The sequence below is a fragment of the Sinocyclocheilus rhinocerous genome, unplaced genomic scaffold, assembly GCF_001515625.1.
Source record: "Sinocyclocheilus rhinocerous isolate Xijiao unplaced genomic scaffold, SAMN03320098_v1.1 scaffold430, whole genome shotgun sequence".
Lineage (NCBI taxonomy): Eukaryota > Metazoa > Chordata > Actinopteri > Cypriniformes > Cyprinidae > Sinocyclocheilus > Sinocyclocheilus rhinocerous.
In genome coordinates this window covers 973,731-997,565 of record NW_015668442.1, presented here as the reverse complement: position 1 = coordinate 997,565, position 23,835 = coordinate 973,731, and the positions used below count along the sequence as shown (strand labels likewise).

At 35.5% G+C, this 23,835-nt stretch overlaps 1 protein-coding gene and 1 pseudogene across 1 annotated transcript in view; one reads left to right on the top strand and one right to left on the bottom strand.

Annotated features, from left to right (window-relative positions):
• LOC107734020 (collagen alpha-1(IX) chain-like) overlaps positions 1-2,857 on the top strand; it is a 13,103-nt pseudogene extending 10,246 nt beyond the window's left edge.
• Positions 2,858-7,044: 4,187 nt separating this feature from the next.
• LOC107734019 (collagen alpha-1(XXII) chain-like) overlaps positions 7,045-23,835 on the bottom strand; it is a 43,092-nt gene continuing 26,301 nt past the window's right edge. Inside the window, exons 17-56 of the mRNA XM_016545875.1 lie at positions 22,831-22,884; positions 22,600-22,653; positions 22,062-22,097; positions 21,944-21,973; positions 21,807-21,860; positions 21,310-21,363; positions 19,453-19,506; positions 18,932-18,985; positions 18,764-18,817; positions 18,591-18,644; positions 18,397-18,450; positions 18,267-18,311; positions 18,067-18,171; positions 17,970-17,979; positions 17,319-17,395; positions 16,978-17,046; positions 15,077-15,112; positions 14,934-14,987; positions 14,255-14,299; positions 14,073-14,108; positions 13,516-13,629; positions 13,340-13,393; positions 13,050-13,103; positions 12,870-12,923; positions 12,741-12,794; positions 12,581-12,634; positions 11,917-11,970; positions 11,759-11,812; positions 11,317-11,361; positions 11,117-11,170; positions 10,965-11,018; positions 10,819-10,872; positions 9,936-10,007; positions 9,720-9,755; positions 9,593-9,637; positions 9,324-9,503; positions 9,171-9,237; positions 8,905-9,087; positions 8,741-8,818; positions 7,045-7,609 (exon numbers count right to left, since the gene is read on the bottom strand). Coding sequence (XP_016401361.1) covers positions 7,416-7,609; positions 8,741-8,818; positions 8,905-9,087; positions 9,171-9,237; positions 9,324-9,503; positions 9,593-9,637; positions 9,720-9,755; positions 9,936-10,007; positions 10,819-10,872; positions 10,965-11,018; positions 11,117-11,170; positions 11,317-11,361; positions 11,759-11,812; positions 11,917-11,970; positions 12,581-12,634; positions 12,741-12,794; positions 12,870-12,923; positions 13,050-13,103; positions 13,340-13,393; positions 13,516-13,629; positions 14,073-14,108; positions 14,255-14,299; positions 14,934-14,987; positions 15,077-15,112; positions 16,978-17,046; positions 17,319-17,395; positions 17,970-17,979; positions 18,067-18,171; positions 18,267-18,311; positions 18,397-18,450; positions 18,591-18,644; positions 18,764-18,817; positions 18,932-18,985; positions 19,453-19,506; positions 21,310-21,363; positions 21,807-21,860; positions 21,944-21,973; positions 22,062-22,097; positions 22,600-22,653; positions 22,831-22,884 — 2,583 coding nt within the window. The 3' untranslated portion in view covers positions 7,045-7,415. The remainder of the gene's footprint in view (positions 7,610-8,740; positions 8,819-8,904; positions 9,088-9,170; positions 9,238-9,323; positions 9,504-9,592; positions 9,638-9,719; positions 9,756-9,935; positions 10,008-10,818; positions 10,873-10,964; positions 11,019-11,116; positions 11,171-11,316; positions 11,362-11,758; positions 11,813-11,916; positions 11,971-12,580; positions 12,635-12,740; positions 12,795-12,869; positions 12,924-13,049; positions 13,104-13,339; positions 13,394-13,515; positions 13,630-14,072; positions 14,109-14,254; positions 14,300-14,933; positions 14,988-15,076; positions 15,113-16,977; positions 17,047-17,318; positions 17,396-17,969; positions 17,980-18,066; positions 18,172-18,266; positions 18,312-18,396; positions 18,451-18,590; positions 18,645-18,763; positions 18,818-18,931; positions 18,986-19,452; positions 19,507-21,309; positions 21,364-21,806; positions 21,861-21,943; positions 21,974-22,061; positions 22,098-22,599; positions 22,654-22,830; positions 22,885-23,835) is intronic.

The following is a 23,835-nucleotide window of genomic DNA, read 5'->3' as shown; positions in this document are numbered from 1 at the left end:
GGTTGCCTCTAATTTTAAATGGAAAGAGTACAGACAAAGCCTTATTTTGTTTATATGAAGATATTTATTTTATTTTACTTATTTATTTTATTTGGGGCTTGTTTTAAAATTTCAATGTAGTTTTGTTATTTACATTTACAGTAACCTATATTTAAATGTTGTCATTTAGCAGACACTTTTATCCAAAGCGACTTACAAATGAGGACAATAGAAGCAATCAAAACCAACAAAAGAGCAATGATATGCAAGTGCTATATTAGTATATTATTATAGTGTTATATTTCAATTTCACAAAGAAATGTGCAGCATTTTGTCCAAGCAATAATAAAAGGACACATTTAATTTACAATTTGTCTTAAATCTGATTTTGTTAAAATAAATAAATAATTGTGAATCGAATCGAATCATGAAAACAAAATCGTGAATCGAATCGTGAGTTGAGTGAATCGTTACATCCCTAATAAAAACACTAGTTTTAATTTCAGCTAGTTGTCAACGTAGCTTTTCTCATTTTCATGTAGATAAATCTGGTGTACTAAAACTGAAATTAAGATTAATAAAAACAATAGACATATTTAAAAAAAAAAAAAAAGAAGACTAAATCGAATTTAAAAAATTACAAAAACAACAAAATGGCTACAATTTTAACAAAAATTTAAAACAATAAAAGTGTCCCAATTATACTAATAGTTATGGTATTTAATTATAATTATACAGTGCTTCCTTAACACTTACTAGACATTCACTTGTAGATTTAAAAAAGATGGGTCGTTTAAGTAGGTGAACACATTTGTAAATATCCTCTTTGGCAATCCACATCATGCTGATGGTGTATGTGATACTTCCTTAATATCACATAATGTGCACAACTGAATACCCCTGCAAGAATCAGCCGTTTTTATAATATTTCATAAGTGGATTTTGCCTCAGGCAGAATTTACAGGCTAAAACACACGATGATTTCCATCAGTCGCTGGTCATTGAAGGGTAGCAGCCTCCAGAATGTTTAGCACTGCAGTTCTTTTGTCCTCACAAGCGCAGGCTGTTGTACAGTGAGTGCAGTCGGTGCTAATTGCAAGCGAGCCGAGGAGGAATGCTACAGTACGCTTGCTAATGAGACAGAGATTGAAAAGCAATAACAGGATAATTAGAAAAGCCCCCGACAGCATCTCAATCTACCTCAGTTATTTCTGCAGAACCTCTGAGGATGAGAGCATGTTTATTGAAGTTTATAAATGCAGAAACATTCTAGCGTTCAACACTCGTGCCTAGCAGGGGTTTTGACTGTAGAAATGTCAGCAGTCTCACAGAGGTTTCCCGGGTCCCTTGTAAGAGCTGCAAATATAAGAATTTTACCATCAATCCCAGTCAACTACAGGCCAGAGACTGAGGTGTGATTGCCGCACTTTTGTGTCCAGTGCTGCAGTGTGTATTTGTGCTAGCATTGCCCCATGAAACCATTGCCAATTTCTTAATGCCCAACAAACACACCTCTTTTCTAACCAAATGTTAAAATGCTCCAGATTCATATGTCAGAGCTAATAAAATTACACTGTTACCAGAAAGAAAAGAAAAATAATGTTGGCCTAGTAAACCTATGTAGAAGAGATGTTTGTCTATGTTCTACTGATTCTACTAATCACTGGTTTAAAAAAAATAATATTTTTATTCAGCAAGGATGCATTAAAAAATGCCAGTAAAGATGTTTACAAAAGATTTCTATTTCAAATAATGCTGTTCATTTGAATTAGAAAAATATCAAAATATCAAAAATATTAAGCATCAGAAAAATGATGATGATGATGATAATAATAATAATAATCAGCATGTTAGAATGATTCCTGAAGGACAGAAGACTGGAGTAAAGATGCTGAAAATTCAGCTTTATTGCATTTTAAAATATATACACATAGAAAACAGGTCTTTAAATTGTTTTCAAGTAATAGGTATTGTAAAAAAAAAAAAAAAAAAAAAAAATGTATTGTAGTATTAGCTCACAATATTACTGTATAAATGCAGTCTTGGTGAACATAAAATAATTTATTTCAAACATATCTTTCTGACCATAACAATTTGAATGTTAGTGTACCTTAAAGTACCATGCGCAAAAATAATAATAATATTGAAATAAAAATACACACAGACACACACACACACACACCCCGGTCCATATGTAAACATAGAAGTACCATAATATTATGTAATACTTATGATGATTATCTGACTGAGGTCCGTGCCATTACTTTTTGTTTTTAATATATTATGCATCTTTTTATGTGTCTTTATTTATTAGTTTTTTTGTTTGTTTGTTTGTTTTTGTAAAACACTTTGAATTATTGTTGTTTATGAAATTTGCCATATAAATAAATGTGTGCCATACTGTTAGATTGTTTTGTCTATGAAGAGTCATGATGTGATTGACTTTGTTTAGGTGATGCAGGACAAAAAGGTGATAAGGGAGATAAAGGAATTGGAATTCCAGGAATTCCTGGAGAACCCGGACAACAAGGTACGAGACGCTAAACCTCAACTTTCTGCTAATCATACTTTACCATCATTTCAAAAGATAATGGAGTCATTGTGAAGGCCAATGAAAAAAAAACGGTACTATAAGTTATTTTCGACTTCTTACATCAACATTTTCAAAACCCTACCAGGACCAGCTGGCAAGCCTGGCATCGGTAAGGACGGTCAGGACGGGGCCAGAGGAGACGCCGGGGTGCCAGGGACCCCAGGAACCCCTGGAGCCAGAGGACCTCCGGGCGCCCCTGGTCTTTGTGATCCTTCAAACTGCTTTAGGCCTCAACCTCTTTACCTGGTTGGCGGGAAGAAGTCCATCAACATCAAGGGTCCATGAACAGAAACCTAGAAACCTTCATCACAGTCATCATCAGGTAGTCCATCTCCGACAAACTTGAAGAGACTTCAGATGGTGAGAGAAACAAACGTGACAGATGTATAGAGACATACGGATGCAGCTCCTGATGGTGGATCCAGTTCACATGACTTATTGTTGTACCTTGTACATAAACTAGAAGAAAATGTGTTCGTTCTTTTAGATGGTTTACAGTAAATTGCAGATTAATAAATTAATTGGAAATTGTCGTTTCAGCTCTTGGGCCACAAACTGGTTACACAAACCACTACATTGCAATTCTGCAAGTGTGTTTTTTTTTTTTTTTTTTACAATTCTGCAAGTTTTTTTTTTTTTTTTTTTTTCATAAAATGTGATTTTAAAGACCAGTTTTAGACATGGTGCCAGACGTTAAGCTACGCCAACACAACGACAGTGTGATCCAACAACAGCTTGAAATAAAAGCGTTTCACCACCATGCTACCAGCGTGCAACGGTTTATTTATAATCAAAAGCCTGAATAAGAGGTTTCTGTCACCATACCTGTAGATAAGATCCCCATATTATTATACAATTAGAAATGTGTTTCTCAAACAAGAACTGTTCTTTGTTGATGTTTTTTAGGAAGCCGGATTATGTGTTACATTCCAGATTACATGCAATCTGGATTACATAATCAGATTCCAAAAATAAAGTACTTGTAATTAGATTACATTTTAAGAAACACAATCAGATTATGCTACTTTTTTTTATAGATTACATAACACATTATTCATTCAATGACAATACATTTATTCATTTACTCTAATAAAATTTCCTTAGGAAAACAAATCTTACCACTTATCACGCAATCATTTTAAGCATGTATTATATGTCTTTGGAAGCACGTATTATATGTCAGTTAATAATCACAATTACATGCAGGTAAACACAGTAATTCTATTTTTACTATTCAAGGGTTTTATTTTAATTGTTTTTAAATTAGTGGTTAAACTAGTTGGTTGTCAACTACATATTTGAAGTTTTTAAATTAATTACAGATTGTCAGAAAAGGAACTATTCCAGAATGACACTTTTATTGGCACATAATCATTTAAGGTTCAATACAGGCTCTGTGTACAGCATCTATGGCATATTGTCAACCGCAATAGAAAATGTAATAATTTCCACTCACATAGGGTTTAAAATCATGTGACTGCATTGTCATTAAAGAGCCTAGGTTTTCCATAGAATTTGTCAATGGACAAATAAGGACTATGCACAAATGGTGGTAATTGATTGTAGCAATCTTATTGCAAGTCAATGGTAAGTGCACTACTGTGATAATTATAAAGAACATTCAAGGAAATAATTCTGAATTTTGAAGCGTTTAAGAAAAAGAAGCTCACTTAAAAATCTTAGCCATATAGTATTAAACTGATTAAGAAGACAGATATGAAAATCCCATTGATTTTTTTCCCCCAATGAAACATACATTTTCAAAACTCTTAGCAAAAAAGTCCTTTTAGATTTGATCATTCATGTTTTGTTCATTTAGACTGTTTTTCAGGAATAAAACATGCAAACTTGTAAATTCATTACTGAAGAGAACTGTACATGGTATAAACTTAGATTGATTTTTCTCTCACAATAAGAACCCAATTCTAGTAAATGGACCTGATCCAGTCTTTACACACACGCTCTCCCCACACATACACATACATCAACCTAATTAAGATTAACTGTAGCACCACAGAATCAGTATAAACAAGTGGATTATACCATGCAAAAATCATACTATTTTACATCACCTGCACCTGTAGTTCATTAGAATAATTTAATGCAAATTGATATGGAAAAACAAATACAGTCATTATCGGCTTGAAGAAGCCAAACTAACAGGAGGATACGAAGTCAAAAAGCAACTATATTTGAATAAAGTGGAGAAGAACATGATAGCAAGTATTTCTCTGGCCTGCATCAAAAAAGCACCATTCATTTACATAAATTTGCATCGGTAATAAGCTCAGCTTTTCCAAATACATCATCAAAACATCATCTCTTGAATGTGATTCTTGAAGGCAGGGCATAGATGGACAAAATAAAAAAAAAATTATAAAGTGTGTATATAATACTCATTACTAAGAGCTTTATCGTGGTCATTGAATTAGAAGGTAAACGACAAGTCTATAACAGTATCACATCTGGTTTTGCATTAAAATATAATTAATCAACATATTCAAATCATTCTTATCCACTAATGATGCTGTAAATTATTTCAGCCATTTTGCTAACATTCCACACATGATCTCTCTTTAAAAACCTCACCCTGCAAAGACAGAACATGCAAAATGATGGGGAAAGTAACTTTCTGATTGTCTGAAAAAAACCAAAAAAAAAACAGATCACTCCCTCTTTCAGAGACACCTATCTGTCAGGTTAGTGAAATAAAATAAAATAAAATAAAATAAAATAAAATAAAATAGTAAAAGAGTATTAGCTTTTGCAAAAAAGGTTAAAGCTCTACAAAAATTTCATTCAAAAAATATTATGTAATACTTGTGCAATAATACTGAAAAGAAAAACAAAGAACGGGGAAAAAAACTAACATTTAGGCAAGACTGAAAAGTCAATCTTGTTTCTTTTGGATATTACAATTTCCGTCAAGTGATCTTAAAAACAACTACAATATTCTGACATAAAGCTATTCTTGACCTCACTGATGCTACGATGCCCGTCCGTTGAAGATGAATTGCATCCCTGTTTGTGGGCTGAAGAGAGTTCGTTTTGAAGCAGTCTCTACTCTTTCAATGGCTTTAATTGGCTCGCAGGGGAGCAATCTGCAGGATCGATCCATCTGAGCGCTTTAGTGACACAAATGATAGTACTGCTTTAACTAGGACTTTGTGTTCCAGAACTTCCATAATAACCAACGCAATGGTGTTTTGAAAAGAAGTGCTGCACAAAACTATTACAAATGCATTATAAGTGGCGTTAGTCGTGTATTTACACAGTGACAGCCTTTATGACAATCCAGCCGTGTTAAACTATCAAGCAGCTGCCTTTCAGTCATCACAAACACGAGTTTAATGATCCGGAAAAAAAACTAAAAACAGCAAGTTATTTACCAAATGCATGGCTACAAATGAGATATATCTTACAAAACGTAGACTAAAAAGAGCAGAAATGCAGTTCTCCATCACCTCCAGGACCTCTAATGATCCTTATTGAGATTTCCTATTGATGAGTGGAAAGGTGTCCCGCTGAGTTCTCCCAGAACATCAATAAAACTCAAGTAGAGAATTCCCCAGACTTCCTGACCTGCTACAGACATCACTAACAATAGATCGACTCTGTGATTACTGATTAATGACCTCAGTAAACGCCGTCAGCAGAACTCGAGAGTGGGCGGCACAATTGTGTCATTATGAGATCACGGTCGGGGAAGGTAACAGGAATTCTCATCCTGTTACACGGAAAGCCTCGAAAGTCTTGACTTGAAGTAAATGACCTTGACGTTGAGCTTAAACCCACCCCTCCTTTAATAAAAAGAAATAGCCAACTCTGACCGGCAGGACACTAGAGGGCTTTTCACACTTAAAACTGTTAACCAAGGGCCATTTTTAACCCTGGGTTAGTAAGATTCACACTATAGCGGGTTAGAAATCAATCCTGGGTTTCACATTCTACATTATTAAAACCTTGGGTTAACATTCTTATTAGCATATATATGAGGTTAAATACATTGATTGGGCAAGTACAGTACTCAACGTTATTTTATTAACAAACATTTTTTGTCTCTATTTAGCATGTCTAGCTATCTTTCAGACACTGAAACTAAAAATTTTGAAACCCAGATTTTTGGAGCAATTAATTTCAGTGACGTTTGTTATTTTTCAAGCTATTTATGATTAGTGGATACGGATTTTCACTGAAATGTCAACTTAATTTTAAATAACTTTGAACAATTGGTGAACCAGCTGAACTGATTCACTGAGAAAATATTTCAAAAAAATATTTCAAAAATAATTCAAAACTCAAAGTTTATTTAAAGTTCATAATGAAAATGTATATTCACTGTAGAAATGTCCATAATATTTCCATGGTTTCTTAAAGTCTGGCGATATATATATTAGGTAGGTCTCTATTACATACATTTTCCATGGGCAAAAAAAGAGAATCATAATTTTTTGTATTTCTTGTATATATTTTATGATTAATATCTTGCTAAACAAGCATTGTTTTGACATTTTACACCTTTAGCACCACTATTCAGAGTCAATCCTGCTCGAGGCTAGACTTCATAACCCGGATCTGAAAGTGCTAATGCTACATGCCAACACCTTTTCAAAACCTAAAGTGTGAAACGTTGCTTAACCCAGGATTAAAAGTGGCCTTAACTCAGGGTTCAAGAACACATTAGCTGTAGTGAAAAGCCTATGACAAACACACGTATAAACACACACACACACACATTCACTCACCCCTCAGACTCTGTAGTCCTCCTGATGTTAAAGAACATGTTCTTGGCTTACTGAATGTCCAAGTTCATAATAGGTGTTTGCCCAGGACAGTGAGTGTATTAAGTCCCCTTGACGTTTTTGGTGTGAGGTCTTGATGCCAGACTGGCGTAGTAGGCACATTGTGAGGGGTCACACTGCCCTGGCGGTCCAGAGGGTCCGGGCTGACCGTGAGGACCAGGATTACCAGGCTCTCCCTGAGCACCTGCGGCTCCAGGAAGACCATCTTTTCCATATCCCGGCATACCTGCAGGACCTGTGGTGCAAATACAGTCTCAGCTGCTGTTCATCATTCCAACAATCACAATTTACCCAAAAAATAGTAACGAGTAGAATGGTCTTATAAATAGGTCTTCATTTTATATATATAATTTTACATTTACACTTAGTCATTTAGCAGACGCTTTTATCCAAAGCGACTTACAAATGAGGACAATAGAAGCAATCAAATCTAACAAAAGAGCAACAATATGTAAGTGCAAATGACAAGTCTCGGATAGCCTAACGCATATATATATATATATATATATATACACACACACACACACACACACACACACACACACACACATATATAAATATATATATATAAATCTATGCATATATACATATATAAATCTATAATTGTGTTTATTTATTATTTTAAAATATTAAAATTAATTGAATTGTTAAAATGAAAATAAATGAATAAATAAATACTACCACAATGTATAAATATTTTATCATTTTAAATAAATGCAAAGAAAAAAAAACAGAGCTATAAATACTACATATATTATACTGTATAAAATTAAGGGCTATTCATAAGACCATTTTACTCTTTTGCATTTTATTTTTAAGTACATTTTTAATCCAAATCCTCATAACAGTAAGGCAAGAAATATGAAATTTGTATTACTATAATGTGGAAATAAAACGTCATTCTCAGCTAAAAGTAACATTTTTTTTTTTATCTAAAATTAATTTACAAAATGAAAGAACAAAAAAGGATAAAACAATAAAGTAAATTAAAGACAGTGCATAAATACTACCATGATATATAATTATTTTATCATGTAAAATATTTAAAGAAAAATAAAAAATAGAACTATATTATATTATGTAAAATTAAGACCATTTTGCATTGTGACTATTTTTTAAGCACATTTCTCTCCAAAATTCTCATTACTGTAATGGAAAAAACTCATTTTTATTACTGTCCTCTGTAAAGAAAATAAAACTATTTAAAAATATTAGCATTAAAGGTGGATATTGATGTCAATGCAATCTTTAAGGTCCTTTTTTTCCATTTTAGGTTGGGCTTTTTCTTGACAGTTTTCATGAGATTCATCCAAATACATCATCTGAGTCAATGCAAACTTGAGCACTGATGACCAAATGGTCTTACCCATGGGACCAATTGGACCAGGCTCTCCTCTCTGTCCAACACCATCCTCTCCCTTCTCACCTCTTGCACCTCGTTCACCTGAAGAAAAAAAAAGGAAAGTGTGGGTGGGGGTTAAAAGGTTAATCATCAAGTAAAGTAACAATCTGAAATTAGTTTTGCAGTACCTTTAGGACCAACTGGACCTCTGGGTCCTTCTGCTCCATTTTGTCCAGGTATTCCAGGCTCTCCAGGTGGACCTTGTCGGCCAGGAGGTCCATCTTTACCTGCCGAACCAGGCGGACCGGGGCGGCCAACTGAGCTCTTGATATGCGCAGGCTGCATTTGAGCCATGAGGTAAGCTAACTTAGCTGTGAAAATTAACGGAAAGTTTAGGAAATGTAAAAAGATACAGCAAAGGAAGTCAAAAGCATCTTTGCCAAATGAATCTCACCATCCAACTGTTTGGAGAGTTCCTCTTGAATGAGCCGCCGCATTTGTTCCAGTGATGGCGTCTCACCCTTAAAACACGTCGAAATGACGTCATGCTCTTTATAATATCATTAGCATCACACACTTTCCATTAAAAATACTAAAGCAGACTCACTCTGAGACCTGGGAGACCCGGCTGTCCTGGAGAACCAGGGGGCCCAGAGGGACCCACTTCCCCTGGGGGTCCCGACATGCCCATCATTCCTGTGTGACCCTTCCTGCCGGGAGGCCCAGGGTTACCCGGAATGCCCGGATCACCAACGGGTCCTTTGTCTCCTTTTATTCCATTATCACCCTACAAAAACGAGCAACACAGTAAGTTTTGATTTGATTTGAGAGGCACATACAGTATGTGGATGGATGGATTGATGGATGGACAGATACCTTTTCTCCCTTCTGTCCTCTGTCTCCTGGTTTTCCTGACATGCCCTAAAAATAAAAACAAAAATACATGGCTAGCTGAAAAAATTATGAAGAAGTGTTGATATAATATTAATGAATCATCACTCACTTGTTTGCCCTCTGGGCCAGTTGGACCAGACGGACCCTGAGGGAAAACACAAGTGTAAATATAGACAGGCAGATAGCAAAAAACCTTCATATCCACTTGGGACTGAGTGCTTTCAGCTTCTATAGATTTACAAGGCTTGTTTGTACAAGTATAAAAGCTTAACTTTATTAATTAAACTGAGATTCCCATAAGTCCCAAAGCAACATCTCCACTCACCGATGGCCCTTTTGGACCTGGGAAGCCGGGTAATCCTGGACTCCCTGCTTCTCCTTTGTGTCCTGGCTGACCCTGAAACATGATAAAACAAAATGCTCATTTACATTAATGAACTTTATTACCTAGGTGGAAAAATTGTTTTTTCCCTGATTATTACTAACTATATATATATATATATATATATATATAACTTTGTGAATGTAAAAATCAGTAACATTTTTTTAAAAGGCTGCATTTATTTGAACTAAAATACACTACAGTCACACAGTTATACTGTGAAATATTATTAAAATGTATTAATTAATTGTAATATATTTTAACATGTAATTAATCCCTATGATGGCAAAGCAGAATTTTCATCAAATCATTAAAATATGCTGCTTTGGTGCCCAAGAAACATTTCTTATTATTATCTATGTTAAAATAGTTGAGCTGATTAATATATCTGTGGAAATCGTGATCTATTTTTTTCAGGATTCTTTGATGAATATAAAGTTAGAAAGAACAGCATTTATTTTAAATGTGTTAAAGTGTAAGTCTTTACTGGCACTTTTGATTAATTAAAAATAGCATACATATGTGCAAAATATTATCTGGAAAGAAAAATCTTTAGTCAAGACACTATTTTTTTAAGCATTACATTACAAAAATTTTTTTAGAAAGCAGAATTAAATTCTTCATTTTTAAAATTATTTTCTTTATTTTTATTTCTTTAATTGACATCCAAAATTTTCCTTTTGCGGCCCCTAGAGATCTCTGGACCCATGCTTTAATAGACAAACAAGCTTTTGCTTTTGTCAAGGTGCAAGAATGAATGCAAATGCAAATCTCAGTCCATTAAACCGCGTGGCCATGCATATTGACGCGATACTATGAAACTTACAGGATTTCCTTGAGATCCAGGCTTGCCTGCTTGTCCAGGTTCTCCAGGCTGACCCTAAAAATACAAAAACACAGTGACCCAACAGAATAATCACACGGGTGCTGTTTTGTTTTGCAATTTAATTGGTTCATCAAAAGCCTCCTCACGGGTTCCCCTCGTGGTCCTCTCATGCCCTCTGGCCCCAGTGGTCCGGTTTTACCCTGGGCGAAACAAGTACACCAATTAAAACCCAACACCATCTGCTTGCAGCGGTCAGGTTTACAGTGACCTCTGCACAACACAGATTGCATCTACTCACATCTTTCCCAGGTGGACCCTCGCGTCCAGGAACACCCTGTTTGCCATCTTCTCCCTAATATGACATGACAGCATTTATTAAACAGAACCCATGAAGTTTCTGCATGATTTAAGGAGCATGTATTAGTCCTGTAGTTCCCCATCTCTGAATACTGGATGTACTGTATCGCTGGGTATGAATTTGAATTGGCATTGACTAACCTTTGACCCTGGTGGTCCTGGTTCCCCTCTGTGACCTTTGAAACCCTGGAAAAGACAGAAACAAAGATGTGAACATTTCAGCCTATAGGTGCAGGTAATAAGGTAACACTTTAGATTAGGCAACACATATTCCTTATTAACTAAGAGATTTTCCCCTCAATAAACTCCTAATTTGCTGCTTTTTGATAATAAGTAAGGTAGTTGTTGCAATATCTGGATCTTCTATAATATGGTCACGCAGAATAAGGCATTAACAAATGCTTTATAAGTAATAATAAACTGCCAATATGCTAGTAATATACATGCTAATAAGCAATTAGTTAATATCGATTAATGTTCCCTAATCTTAAGTGTCTCTGATATCAAGGTGCATTTCTGTGAGGTATAACAGCCCTGGCAGTCTAGTTTTATCCAGAAAATCATCTGTAATCACGTCACTCACAGGCATTCCTCTGAGCCCGTCTCTTCCTGGTGGTCCTGGCTCTCCCTGTTTGCCCTGAAAAAGAAAATTAAAATGATTATGTTTTTACATTGTTTCTGTATATACAGAACTAAGTACTGTTAGGATGTTGGCATGCATGCAGTACATCAGACTCATACCGGCTCTCCTGTTTCTCCTGGTCTTCCATCCTTTCCAGGTTTACCCATCAGGCCCTTCAGCACAGAATATGAAGTATCAGTATAGCTTGATGGAGTTATTAAACTTATTCTTCAATTACACTGACCCAAAAGTTTAGTGTCAATAAGATTTTTTTGTTTGGTTTTTTTTGGAAAGAAATTAAATACATTCATTTAGCTAGGATGCACTAAACTGATAAAAAGTGACAGGAAATACTTTTACATTTTTACCTTTTTTTATTTCAAACAAATGCTGTTGTTTTATACATCAAACAATCCTGAATTAAAGTCATGGATTCCACAAAATTATTAAGCATTGATAATAATGTGAATACGAAATGTTTCTAAATCAGCATACTAGAATGATTTCTGAAGGATCATGTGAAACTAAAGACTGGAGCCATGGCTGCTGAAAATTTAGCTTTGCATCACAAGAATAAATTACATTTTTAATTATATTCAAATAGAAAACACTTATTTTGAATTGTAATAATATTTCAATATTTATGTTTTACTGTGTTTTTGATCAAATAAATGTTTATGCCTTGGTGAGCATAAACATTTTAAAATCTTACCAACTCCAAACGTTTGAACCGTAGTGTATTTGTACTAAAATTTTTTTTTTTTAAATTATGAAATTACACACCATTAGACCTGGAAGACCAGGTGGTCCCTGAATACCCTGAAGTCCTTCTTTACCCTGGTAAAACACATTCAGTTATCAATAACGTGGCCGGATTCCAGTCTTGCAATCCATCCAACTAACACACATTCAAATGACAGAACAAAAAAAACTTTAGCCTTGCCTTTTCTCCAGGAGCTCCAGGTGGTCCGATAGGTCCAGGGTTTCCATCATTACCCTATTGATACAGCAAGATGTAAGATTTTTCAGCATAGCTATACAGTCTGAATAAGTGGTATTTTAAAATACTCACAGGCTGACCTATTGCTCCTGCGGCCCCTGGATAACCAGGAGGTCCTGGGGGGCCCTGGGAAAATACAAATCAATGAGAGAAAGATGTGGTATAATGATAAATAATCACGATATGTCAAATGTAATATGTATTATATGTATATTCAGCCTATTTATGATGAAAATGGTAGGCTGACAATACCTTTTCACCTTTATCTCCAGGTGCTCCTGAAGGACCTCTGTCTCCTTTGACCCCCTGCAATGGAACCAAATATAAATGGTTATTATACAAAAAAATTCTCAAGCGGAGAGTATAAAGGTCATGTAATGATGCAATGTTGTCAGATGACATGCAATTGGCACATAAATGGCTAGTGAACCTATTATTGTGATCAATGAGACAAGGTTCTCTGAATGTGAACTGGTTTGTAGGTAGACTTGAAGAACATGCATTTGTACTGTAATATGTGATTGTGTCGTCAACATTCTAACCTTGGCTCCATCAGCACCAGGTGGTCCTGCAGGCCCTGTTGGCCCAGGAGGACCCTGCCAAAGCGACCAGTTTATTAAATGTTCATTATTCCATTCATTAAACTTCAGTTAATTTCCAATTCCATTAAGTTTAAAGAGGAAAGTGAGAGTTTGATTTCTGAATCATGCTCTCTCACCGCATATCCATCCTGTCCGTTTTTCCCAGGTGGTCCAGTATGACCTTTTTCACCTGGAGGTCCTGGCATACCCGGTTGTCCAGCTGGTCCAGGGGGACAATCTGAACAAATGTCCTGGGAAAGAGAGAAAGGCAAAGTTGGAATATTAGGATGGATGGATTGAGGGTTGGGTTGATGATGAATGAATGGATGACTGGATGAATGGAAGAATGGTTGGATGGAGGTTTGGATTGCTGGATGGATGGAGAGTTGGATGGATGAATGCATGATTGTGTGATTAGAAAGCTAGAAGGATGGTTGGAGGGACAAATTGATGGTTGGATGGATAGTGGGTTGGTTGGTTGGTTGGATGTATGGATAGATTGTTGGATGGATGGATGGATGGAAGGATGGTTGGAGGTTTGGATTGTTAGATGGATAAATGAATGGATGGTTTGATGGATGCAGGGTTGGTTGGTTGGTTGGATGTATGGATGGATGGTTGGATGGAGGTTTGAATTGTTGAATGGATGGATGGAAAGGATGACTGTATGACTAGATGGATGCATGGCTGTTACCTTCAGGTTCAGATCGGAAATGTCTGCAGCTTTTCCCTAAAAAAAAGTTGGAAAACAAAAATCCATTGAAAAAAACCTATTCATAAATCATAACCCATGCATATATGATCCATCAGCAGCAGGTGAATATTAATAGTGTCAGCTGATTTTATATTTAAATGGCGAACAGAGCGAACACTCACTGGATCTCCAGGGGAGCCCTTCTCTCCAGGTCTTCCTGGTAAACCCTGCAGGTAGACACACACACACACACACACACACACATTCATAAGCCATGACTGCTGCTGCTGATCCTCACCACAGGAAAACAAACCTTGTTAGTCACAAACTGACACTGAATCCCCGAGACGACTTAACTGTGATCCACAGCAGTGCAGTGAAACTGGTTTAGTTCTGCATCATGACTGGAGATTGAAAAGTAAAGCTCCTCATTGTCATTGTACAGGCAAAATAAAATTAGTGCTAAGGTGTTTTTTGCATGTTGCTAGAGTGTACTGTAGTACAAGAACAAATCCCTAACTATTAATAAGCATGTTAATAGTATTGCTTGCAATAGTGAGCATCAATAACTTTAGCAGATCATTAAAATCTGTAAAATCGACCAATAATGGTGACAAATCTTGTTCATTTTATCCAATAAAATGTTCTCTAGAATGAAAATATCAAATCTCCCTGAATTATAACCACAACCTGACTAGCATTAGCATGTAGCTAATTACAGGCTGTCAGTGTGTCTTTGGTTGTGTGCTGTTCAGTTCTGCAAACATATTTAAAAGTACTGATGCAAAACAAAACAACTTGATGTACCCATGTATATGATTCTCTTATCCCTTCGCTACTGGTGTAGCATATAAATCTTACATTGTGTCCAGCGGGCCCCTGTGGTCCGCTCACTCCTGGAGGTCCTCTCAAACCCTGAATATCAAACATGACATGTCACTTAAGGGTGTTCTGTGAGCGTCTATCTCATTTGAAAGTGATATAAATATGAACAGATTGTTTACCGCTGGTCCTTGTGGCCCTGCAGGTCCAGGAGGCCCCTGAGAAAGACACAGAATATCAATCAGATGTGAGATAAAGAAATGTGCGTATGCGTTTGTCTTCAAATCGACACTAAATAGGGTCTGAAATACTGAAATACTGTAAATGGAAAATTCACATAAGCTTTCACATTACAGTATGCATGCTTTTATATGCATGTGCTTGTAAATATGCATGTTTGTCTGTGCATATGCCATCTGTTTGCTTTAGTTTGACCAGTTGAACTGGTATCAATACCTTTTCCATATGCAAATTAAAAAGGTCGGTTTTCGGCCATATGGAAATTCTGGAGTCATTTGAGTTACTAACACTAACATGTGAAAATGACTGCGTTTTGATTGGATATTTCAATGGCAGGATGAGCAGATAAACAGCCATATGACTGAGTCAAAGTGTGAATATGTATAATTCAAAAGGATAGTCCACTTTCATGTCATTCCAAAACAAATACAAAACAAATGTCCATACTATGCAAGTCAATAGGAAATGAAACATGTTGGTTACCAGCATTTTTCAAAATATCTTCTTTTGTGTTTCACAGTCATACAGGTTTGAAACAACATGTATACGACAGAATTTGAACTAACACTTTAACATCTGTCTTTTTTTCTTTTTTGCCATTTAAACACTTTCTTGTTCATTCAGTCATGGTGACTTTGTAATCTCCTTTCACAAAGTTTCCAGAAATGAAACCTGGCTCTAGTTTTAGATGTCGTCAAGGCAGTTTCTCTAGCAGAAATGATTGCATTTGGCTGAACTAGTGAGAACTGCAGTAATTCAGGAGAGATTTCTCATTTCACACTAATAAATTCAGGTGAGAGCAGATACATCACCGTAACAAGCTTGTCTGTGTTTGTATAAATGATGCATCGCTTGGTGTCTGGACTACTTTAGTAGATGAGTGCATGATCGAGAGCGCTTTCATTAATTCAATTTTTAATATAATATAAAACAATATAATACCTAATAATATAATAAAATGTAATGTAATATACCTTGAGTAGCAGCCCGAAAAAAAGTATTAAAGTAGGAGGCTGAAGATGGGCAGGTCATGATGTCAATATAGAGGAAGTGACCAGATGAATTATTAATTAGCCCACACCTTTTCAGTCATGTTACCTAATTAATATTCAAATATTCCAAACTTTCACCTTGATATTTATAAACTGATGTCCTGTGCAGATGTGGTTGAGTTGTCGGGAATTTTAGACTTATTTGCTTTATTTTATTTTTTTATATTATTAGTCAAGGGATCAAAAGCAGAGAGCAAAACATCTCATTTTGGATGTGTCAAAACTAAAATGTCAACGATTTAGAATCAATAAATCATTATTAATTTTTAACAGCTACAGTAAATCTTTAAATAACACATTGCTTGGCCATCTTCCTGCAATAGCACTAATCTGTGGATAGATGCACGGGATCTGCTTTTTTAAAGGGTTAGTTCACCCAAAAATGAAAATTAGCCCATGAATTACTCACCCTCAAGGCATCCTAGGTGTATATGACTTTCTTTTTTTCAGACGAATCCAATCGGAGTTATATTAAAAATTGTCTTTGATCTTCCAAGCTGTTTAATGGCAGTCAGCGGGTGTTGCAGTGCATCAGTCCAAAAGAAGTGAAATAAAGCACATCCATCCATAATAAAAAGTGCCTCACACGTCTCCGGGGGGTGAACAAAGTCCTCCCGTAGCGAATCGATGCGTTTTTGTAAGAAAAATATCTTTATTCAAAACGTAATAATCCCTTGTATCTAGCTTGTGCCAACAGTTGTACACGGAAGCAGCTCCGGGAGGATGACGTAAGATGTCGGCGTCTGCGTTCGTCACTTCTGAGCGGCGCATGCGCAACGCTGACCTCATACATCATCCTCCCGAAGCCCCCGGACCTCATACGTCATCCTCCCGCCAGGTTCAGGAATCACATTGGCCACCTAAAGAAAAAGAAAACACATCACTGTGAAATAATACTGTAATACTATGAATTAAAAGCCATATTCATCAATAAATAGATCATCAGCTGAATCAATACATGATTCAAAATATACATATATATGAATATGCCACTTCTACGTTCATTTATCTGATCTATTACTCACATCAGATATCAGCTATTATTATTATCATTACTTAAATCATCTATAATTGTATATTTATATAGTTACATGTTTGTATATAGTATATGTCAATAATCAGCTGTACTCACATTGCCTGGGACCCCGGCTGGACCCCTGGGGCCAATCTCACCCTGTATGAATGAAAAACAGTAACAGAGGTTATATCCTCATCCTGTCAGCATGTTAATTATCTCATTAATGACCTCATGCCCTCAGGAAACCATCGCTGACAGTTGAATCCTGAATGTGTGAAACCTACAGCAACTCATGGTCAAAAACGGCTTCTCTAAGCCTTCTTTACTGTAGAATGATGTAATGTTGATACAGCAAAAGTCATTACACAGATGTGACTTGTAGGCAATTGTGCATTTAAACAAAATGAGTCTTAGTAACAAATTAAGAATGAGTAGGTGTCTATTTTAGTCGTATTAAATAACCATAAGTATGAAATCACTAGGCACACAAACATTCAATAGTTTTCATGTTCTTAAAAGCATTAAATCTAAATTTATCAAAAATCCAGTACATTAACATTGCAAAACAGTAACATTGTAAAATATTACAACATTTTAAAAGAACATCCCTCAGAAATCATTCTAATATGCTGATTTGCTGCTGAAGAAACATTTCTTATTATTATCAATGTTGAAAATGGTTGTGCTGCTTAATAATTTTGGATCAAAAGAACAGCATTTATTTGAAAAATAAATATTTTTTAACATTATAAATATTATCTTTACTGATGTGCATCTATAAAGCTATTAATTTGATCATATATACGCTTCAATATAGTAGAGCCTGTTTATTCTTTTAATCAATGAAACATCTGATTTTGACTTCAAAACAGCATATAGTGCTGTCCATATAGTTCTGTCTTACTTGACCTCCTCTCTCTCCTTTGGGTCCTATTGTGCCGACCTCTCCAGGCAAACCAGGCTCTCCCTGAGACAGAACAAGACACAAAGAGAAAGACAGTTGTGGCATGTGTCCTTCTGTCAAGGCTCTGTCTAGACTGATTTAAGTTTTACATTCCGCACCCGTTCACTAGGAGGTCCTCGTGGTCCTGGAGGGCCTTCGTCTCCCTGAGAGAGAGAAACTGGCATTGATGAAAAAACAAAATGGATTTCCAACCCAGATCTGAAATCACTAGCCCACGCTATGCTTCACCTTCGGTCCGGGTTTACCAGGGAAGCCGTCCTGTCCGGGTTCTCCTCTTTGGCCCTAAACAGAAATGCAAATTAATTCAAACAGACTGCAGTACAACAAAAAACACATATGAAAAGGTCAAAAACCAGATCTGGCCTTTAGATGGGTTTATAAATGATGAAGTTCACAGTTTGCCTCATTAAAACAGCTCTAACCTTCTCGCCGTCGTTTCCAGGGAAACCATCCAATCCATCTTTTCCTGGCAGGCCCTGAAAAATAATTACCATCGTTTCAAGTTTTTTACACTAAAATGAGTGTTGAGTTAACAGGGCAACAGACTATTTGAGTGTGTGGACAGTATGTTTGAGGTCTCAGGGTAAAATCTCACTGGTTTTCCTGGTTCTCCTGGTTTTCCTGAGAAGCCTATTTCACCAGGTAATCCCTGTGAGAACAAACAGATGAATTATATATCATCTGCTACTATTATGTGGCTCTAGTTCAGTTTGCAAATAAAAACAATTGAAAAAATGAATTATGTTGGTGAATGTAAACTTACTGGAGGTCCTGTTTGTCCAGGGCTGCCTAGAGGGCCAGAAGGCCCCTGAGGACCCTAAAAAAAAAACACAAAAATAAAAAACTGAAATGTTGAAATTTGACATTCAATTGCTTTTAATAGCTTCCTGTAATCAATGCATTCACGTTTTCTTTTTTTCAAAATTGTAACAATATTATGTTATCACTGTATTATATGATCACTGCATGTGATTCTACCAGAAACTTGTTCATTTTGTTAGTTAGAGTTCACTGTTACTCTAAGAGACTTTTTTCATTAAGATAATAATGTTAAGAATGTCATATAGCCATAATACTATTTTTGCATAGCATACTAATGCATGAAATAAGTAAAAGACCTACTATTTGTTAAAATATTTGTTGTTGCATTCTGCCTTAAAATACAGTATACGGTAAACAGTATGTTATTATTCCATTCCAAACATAAAAAAACACACTTGACAGGAAAAATAAAGGGCAAAGAGCTTGACTCAGACTAAGACTGAATGTTCTGGTGGTTCTTACAGGTGGTCCTGGAAGACCATCAACTCCTGGCAATCCTGCATCACCCTTTTTACCCTGGAGAAACAGAGAAGAGGATGTCTCATCAGTCTATGTTGGGTAAAAGTCATCAAATCAAGTAGATAAGGAATAAGGAGATATTTTATATAAAAACATTAATAAATAAATAAAAAATAATAATTACAAAATATATTTTTTATAGAATTCTGAAATTAATGCAATAATTTATAATTAAAATAAACAGATAATAAGAAATATGGAGTAACAAGATATTTTATAAAGTAAAATAAAATAAAACATATTTCTTTTTTTAATCGCTTGGTCTGATTGATAAGATAAGACTTTTTTTCTGATTTAAACTATACTTTTTATTTATCCATTTTTTTTACTATTGTTTTTGTTTTTAATCCAGATTTTACTTCAAGCAACTGATTTCACTTAGTGCACTTTAAAAAAAAATATATATATAAAATATATTAATATAAATATACACATGTAAATACATGTACATATTTTCAAAATATATGCTGTACAGTATGTGTGTCTTTATATATATATATATTTTTTTTTTTTTTTTCATAAAGTTAAACAGTCAAAACTACTATATTCATACTAGGAAAAAATGAATTCCATGTGAGAGGTCAGGTAGAGTTCATGATCTTTCTATCTGACATCTATTGTGACTCCACGAATGAAACCTTCCATCCATCAGAGGCACATAGAGGCACAATGGTTGCACTGCCCTCTGCTGGACAAACAGGAAATCACACATATGCTAATTTTGTTCTGTTCTATAGTCAATAGAAATTAAAAATATGTACTGTAAGCAACAATATTTAAGATCTTATGAGTGAAGATTTCTTTCCCATGTTTATATATTTCCAACAGAAACAGGATGCTGGGGCCAAACATATAAAGGGGGTTCATATTTTACATTATAAAAAAGCCAACAGCCTATTTTTATAATCACAGTCACAGACTATGATTTGCAACTTCCTATAGCATAGCTAGTTGGTTTTAGGGATATGTTCAATCCAGAGAACATTTGCATATACATAGGCTCAAAGCTTTTAGACGTTGACTAAATGCTATAAATATACAATTTTGTTTAAGAGTTTTAAGATGTGAAGAGCAATGGGGGATAAAATTCTCTCCCTCACATTTATGCTTGTTCAGGAAATTAAGTCACTGCACTGATGTGGTAGAACATGCTAACATTCCCTGCTTCTGGCACATAAGATAGGAAAGGTATTTTGAAGGCATTACAGTGATAAGAGATTAAAATATAGAGAGAGAGAGAGAGAGAGAGAGAGAGATTCTTTCATTTCATTTACAGTAGTTTGAGTTTTTCCATTTAGTATTTATATTTTATTTTAAATTTTAAATAGCATTAGTTAATGATAACAACACTATGCTAAACATCTTTTGTGGATCACAGAAAGAAGTAAGTCATATTGATTTGGTACAACATGAATGATGAATAAATAATGACAGAATTTTCATTTAAAAACTAAACTTTTTCTGTTTGCTTGATTCTTTCTTTTTAGAGCTGTTATTCAAATGCCATTATTATTTTTTGGCAAGAAACAATGTTTTCCAAGTATTCCGAGAACATTTTAATGATGCTGTCATCTCATCAGTTGGAGGGCATCTGAGAGCGTCAGGCCATTTGAACATCTTCCTAACGAGCTCCTCGCTTTAATCTGACCCCACAGAGCACTCAAAAACACCAGAACATGCACTGAAAGCCGCGCTTTCCAGCCAGTCTCTATGGTTACCACAGATCAGGTTCTAGAACATCTTAAATCTCCATTAAAAGCAGCCGAGATGGATTGTTTCAATAAAATACAAATGTCCTACCCTTTGTCCATTCTCACCCGACTCACCGGGCAAACCTGGAGGTCCAGGTGGGCCCTGAGGAAGCATAAACAATAAGCTAATTAAAAACAATGAAGTCCACAACAGTAGCAGACCCAGAAAATACGATGCTTCTTATTTTCATAAACAGACCGTAAATGTGATATTTTATGATGTACAGTGACCCCAAAAAGTATCTGGAGTTTGAGTTTAACTTTATTGTCCATTCTGTTCTAAATGTGTCATGTAAATCTAAAAATACATCCACATAAGTGCTTACACATTGCCACAAACACAGAATTGAACAGAATTACACTAACTACATCATTTCCAACCTATTAAAATAGCGCAATAATGCCAACCATTTTCTTAAATTGATTTACTTTAAAATTTGATGGGAGGAATGGATCAGGCAATCAGCTTTTTTTCAAAACTAACTTCACTTTTCTTCTTCAATGTGCATTTTTAAAACAAGCATTAAATGACAAAATATGTTTTACAGGAGGTCCAGGTGGGCCGTCCGCTCCCGAGGGTCCTCGTTCGCCAGGGACGCCCTGAAAACACAAACACACAGTTACGAGAATGCTCTACAAAAGCGAAGTTTAAGACTCATCTTCTCAACAGATTGCACACTTACAGTCTCCCCCTTGAGTCCTGCCAGCTGAACCTGAGGAAAAACACAGATGAAGCCATGAGCAACTCAATACTGCTATTTTACAACACGATTCATTCAATTAATGAATCAAACGTCTTACCGCATCACCAGGTAATCCAGCAGGACCTCGTTCACCCTATCAGCAAACACACAAAATAATGTTCTTTTTAGCAACGTCATATGACCCCTTTTATTAAACAGCGGCTGACAAGATTTACTGAGTAGTTAAAATCCCACAGTGATTTGATATTCTGGGTGGAGTTGAACCAGAGTGGAATTGTCTGTACTGTGAGTTACAACATCTGATAGAGTACTATTTGTCATTTCCTTTGGGAATGAGTTGCTGAAAGTGTGCGGGACAGAGAGCGAGAGATAAAATACAGACACAGACTGGTTGAATTTTTGAATGGGCGTCTTTGTGGATGAGCCTGAGAAATACAAATATGTGATACAAAACTATAATTTTCCAAGAAAGATATACTCTATGTGTTTTGAGGGTTTTGTGGGAAATATATCTGGGTGAACTATCAAGAAATACAAAAGGACTATGGGTTTGGAACAAACTGAGGGTGAATAAAAGACTTGCCCAGATCTTTCAAAGCCAAGCAACATGCGTCTCCAAAAAAGTGTCCCTATACCTTTTCTCCTTGTAATCCATTTGGACCAGGAGCACCAATCAGCCCCCTAGGACCCTGGATTTAGAGAAAATGAAAGAGAGAGAAGTCATTTAGGTAAAACGTATACTTACTTGACCTAAGCAAAACGTGACATAAGCTCACATTAATATCTTCTACATCCAGTGTACATACATGCTGCGCAAAACGGTACATGACAAATTATATACATTATAAAATGCTCTGAATACATACGTCTTTTCCTGGAAGACCTGGTTTCCCTGGAAACCCATCTAAACCTGGTTCACCCTATACAACATTTGAAAGTGAGACGTCATCAAATGGAAGATTTGCGTAATCAAAAGTGACAGTAGAGACATTTATAATATTACAAAAGATTTCCATCTTGAACTTTCTATTAATCAACAAATCCTGAAAAAAAGTATCACCGTTTCCACAGAAATATTAAGAATATTAATAACAAGAAATGTTTCTTATGCAGCAATCAGCACATTAGAAGGATTTCTGAAGGATCATGCGACATGCAATGATGCTGAAAATGCAGCTTTGCATCACAGGAATAAATTATATTAAATACTTTATAATATTACTATATTTTTGATCAAATAACTACAGCCTTTCTTTTAAAAACATTAAACAAATCTTATTGAGACCAAACTTATAAAAAGTACTAAATATGCAGTATTTAATTATGTGCTGTATTCTGCTTCCAAGGTTCATGAAATAAATGACTATTAGTTCAACACATATGCCTTTATGAGCACAATTAATTATTTTCATTGCAATAGTATGTCACAATCTCCATTTCTATTCCCTAATTTCTAATTGTATGTCCCATAGACAGCATACAGGTTTGGAATGATATCTTCATTTTTGAGGGGTAAACTACTCCTTTAATTTTTAATTCTGCACGTTTGTCTAGATAGGTGTTTTGTTTTTAATACAGAAAACAGCAGGAGGAAAGCGACTGAGGGGATGGGAATGTGACTGTAACATGACAAAACATGTGCAATATACACTATGCAGAGCCTGCTGTTTCAGGTCAGAAATTCAGGAAATATAACAGATGGTGAATGCGTCTGTATGATGTATTTATTTTGAATTCAAGGCCATTTGAGTTCAACTGAAAAACCATTCTCACAAAAGCATAATCTGATATTTCCTGTTCCAATGAACCGAGCACTGGTTCTAAAAATATATATCCATTTGCACTGAATTACCAGCATTCAAAAGTAATGC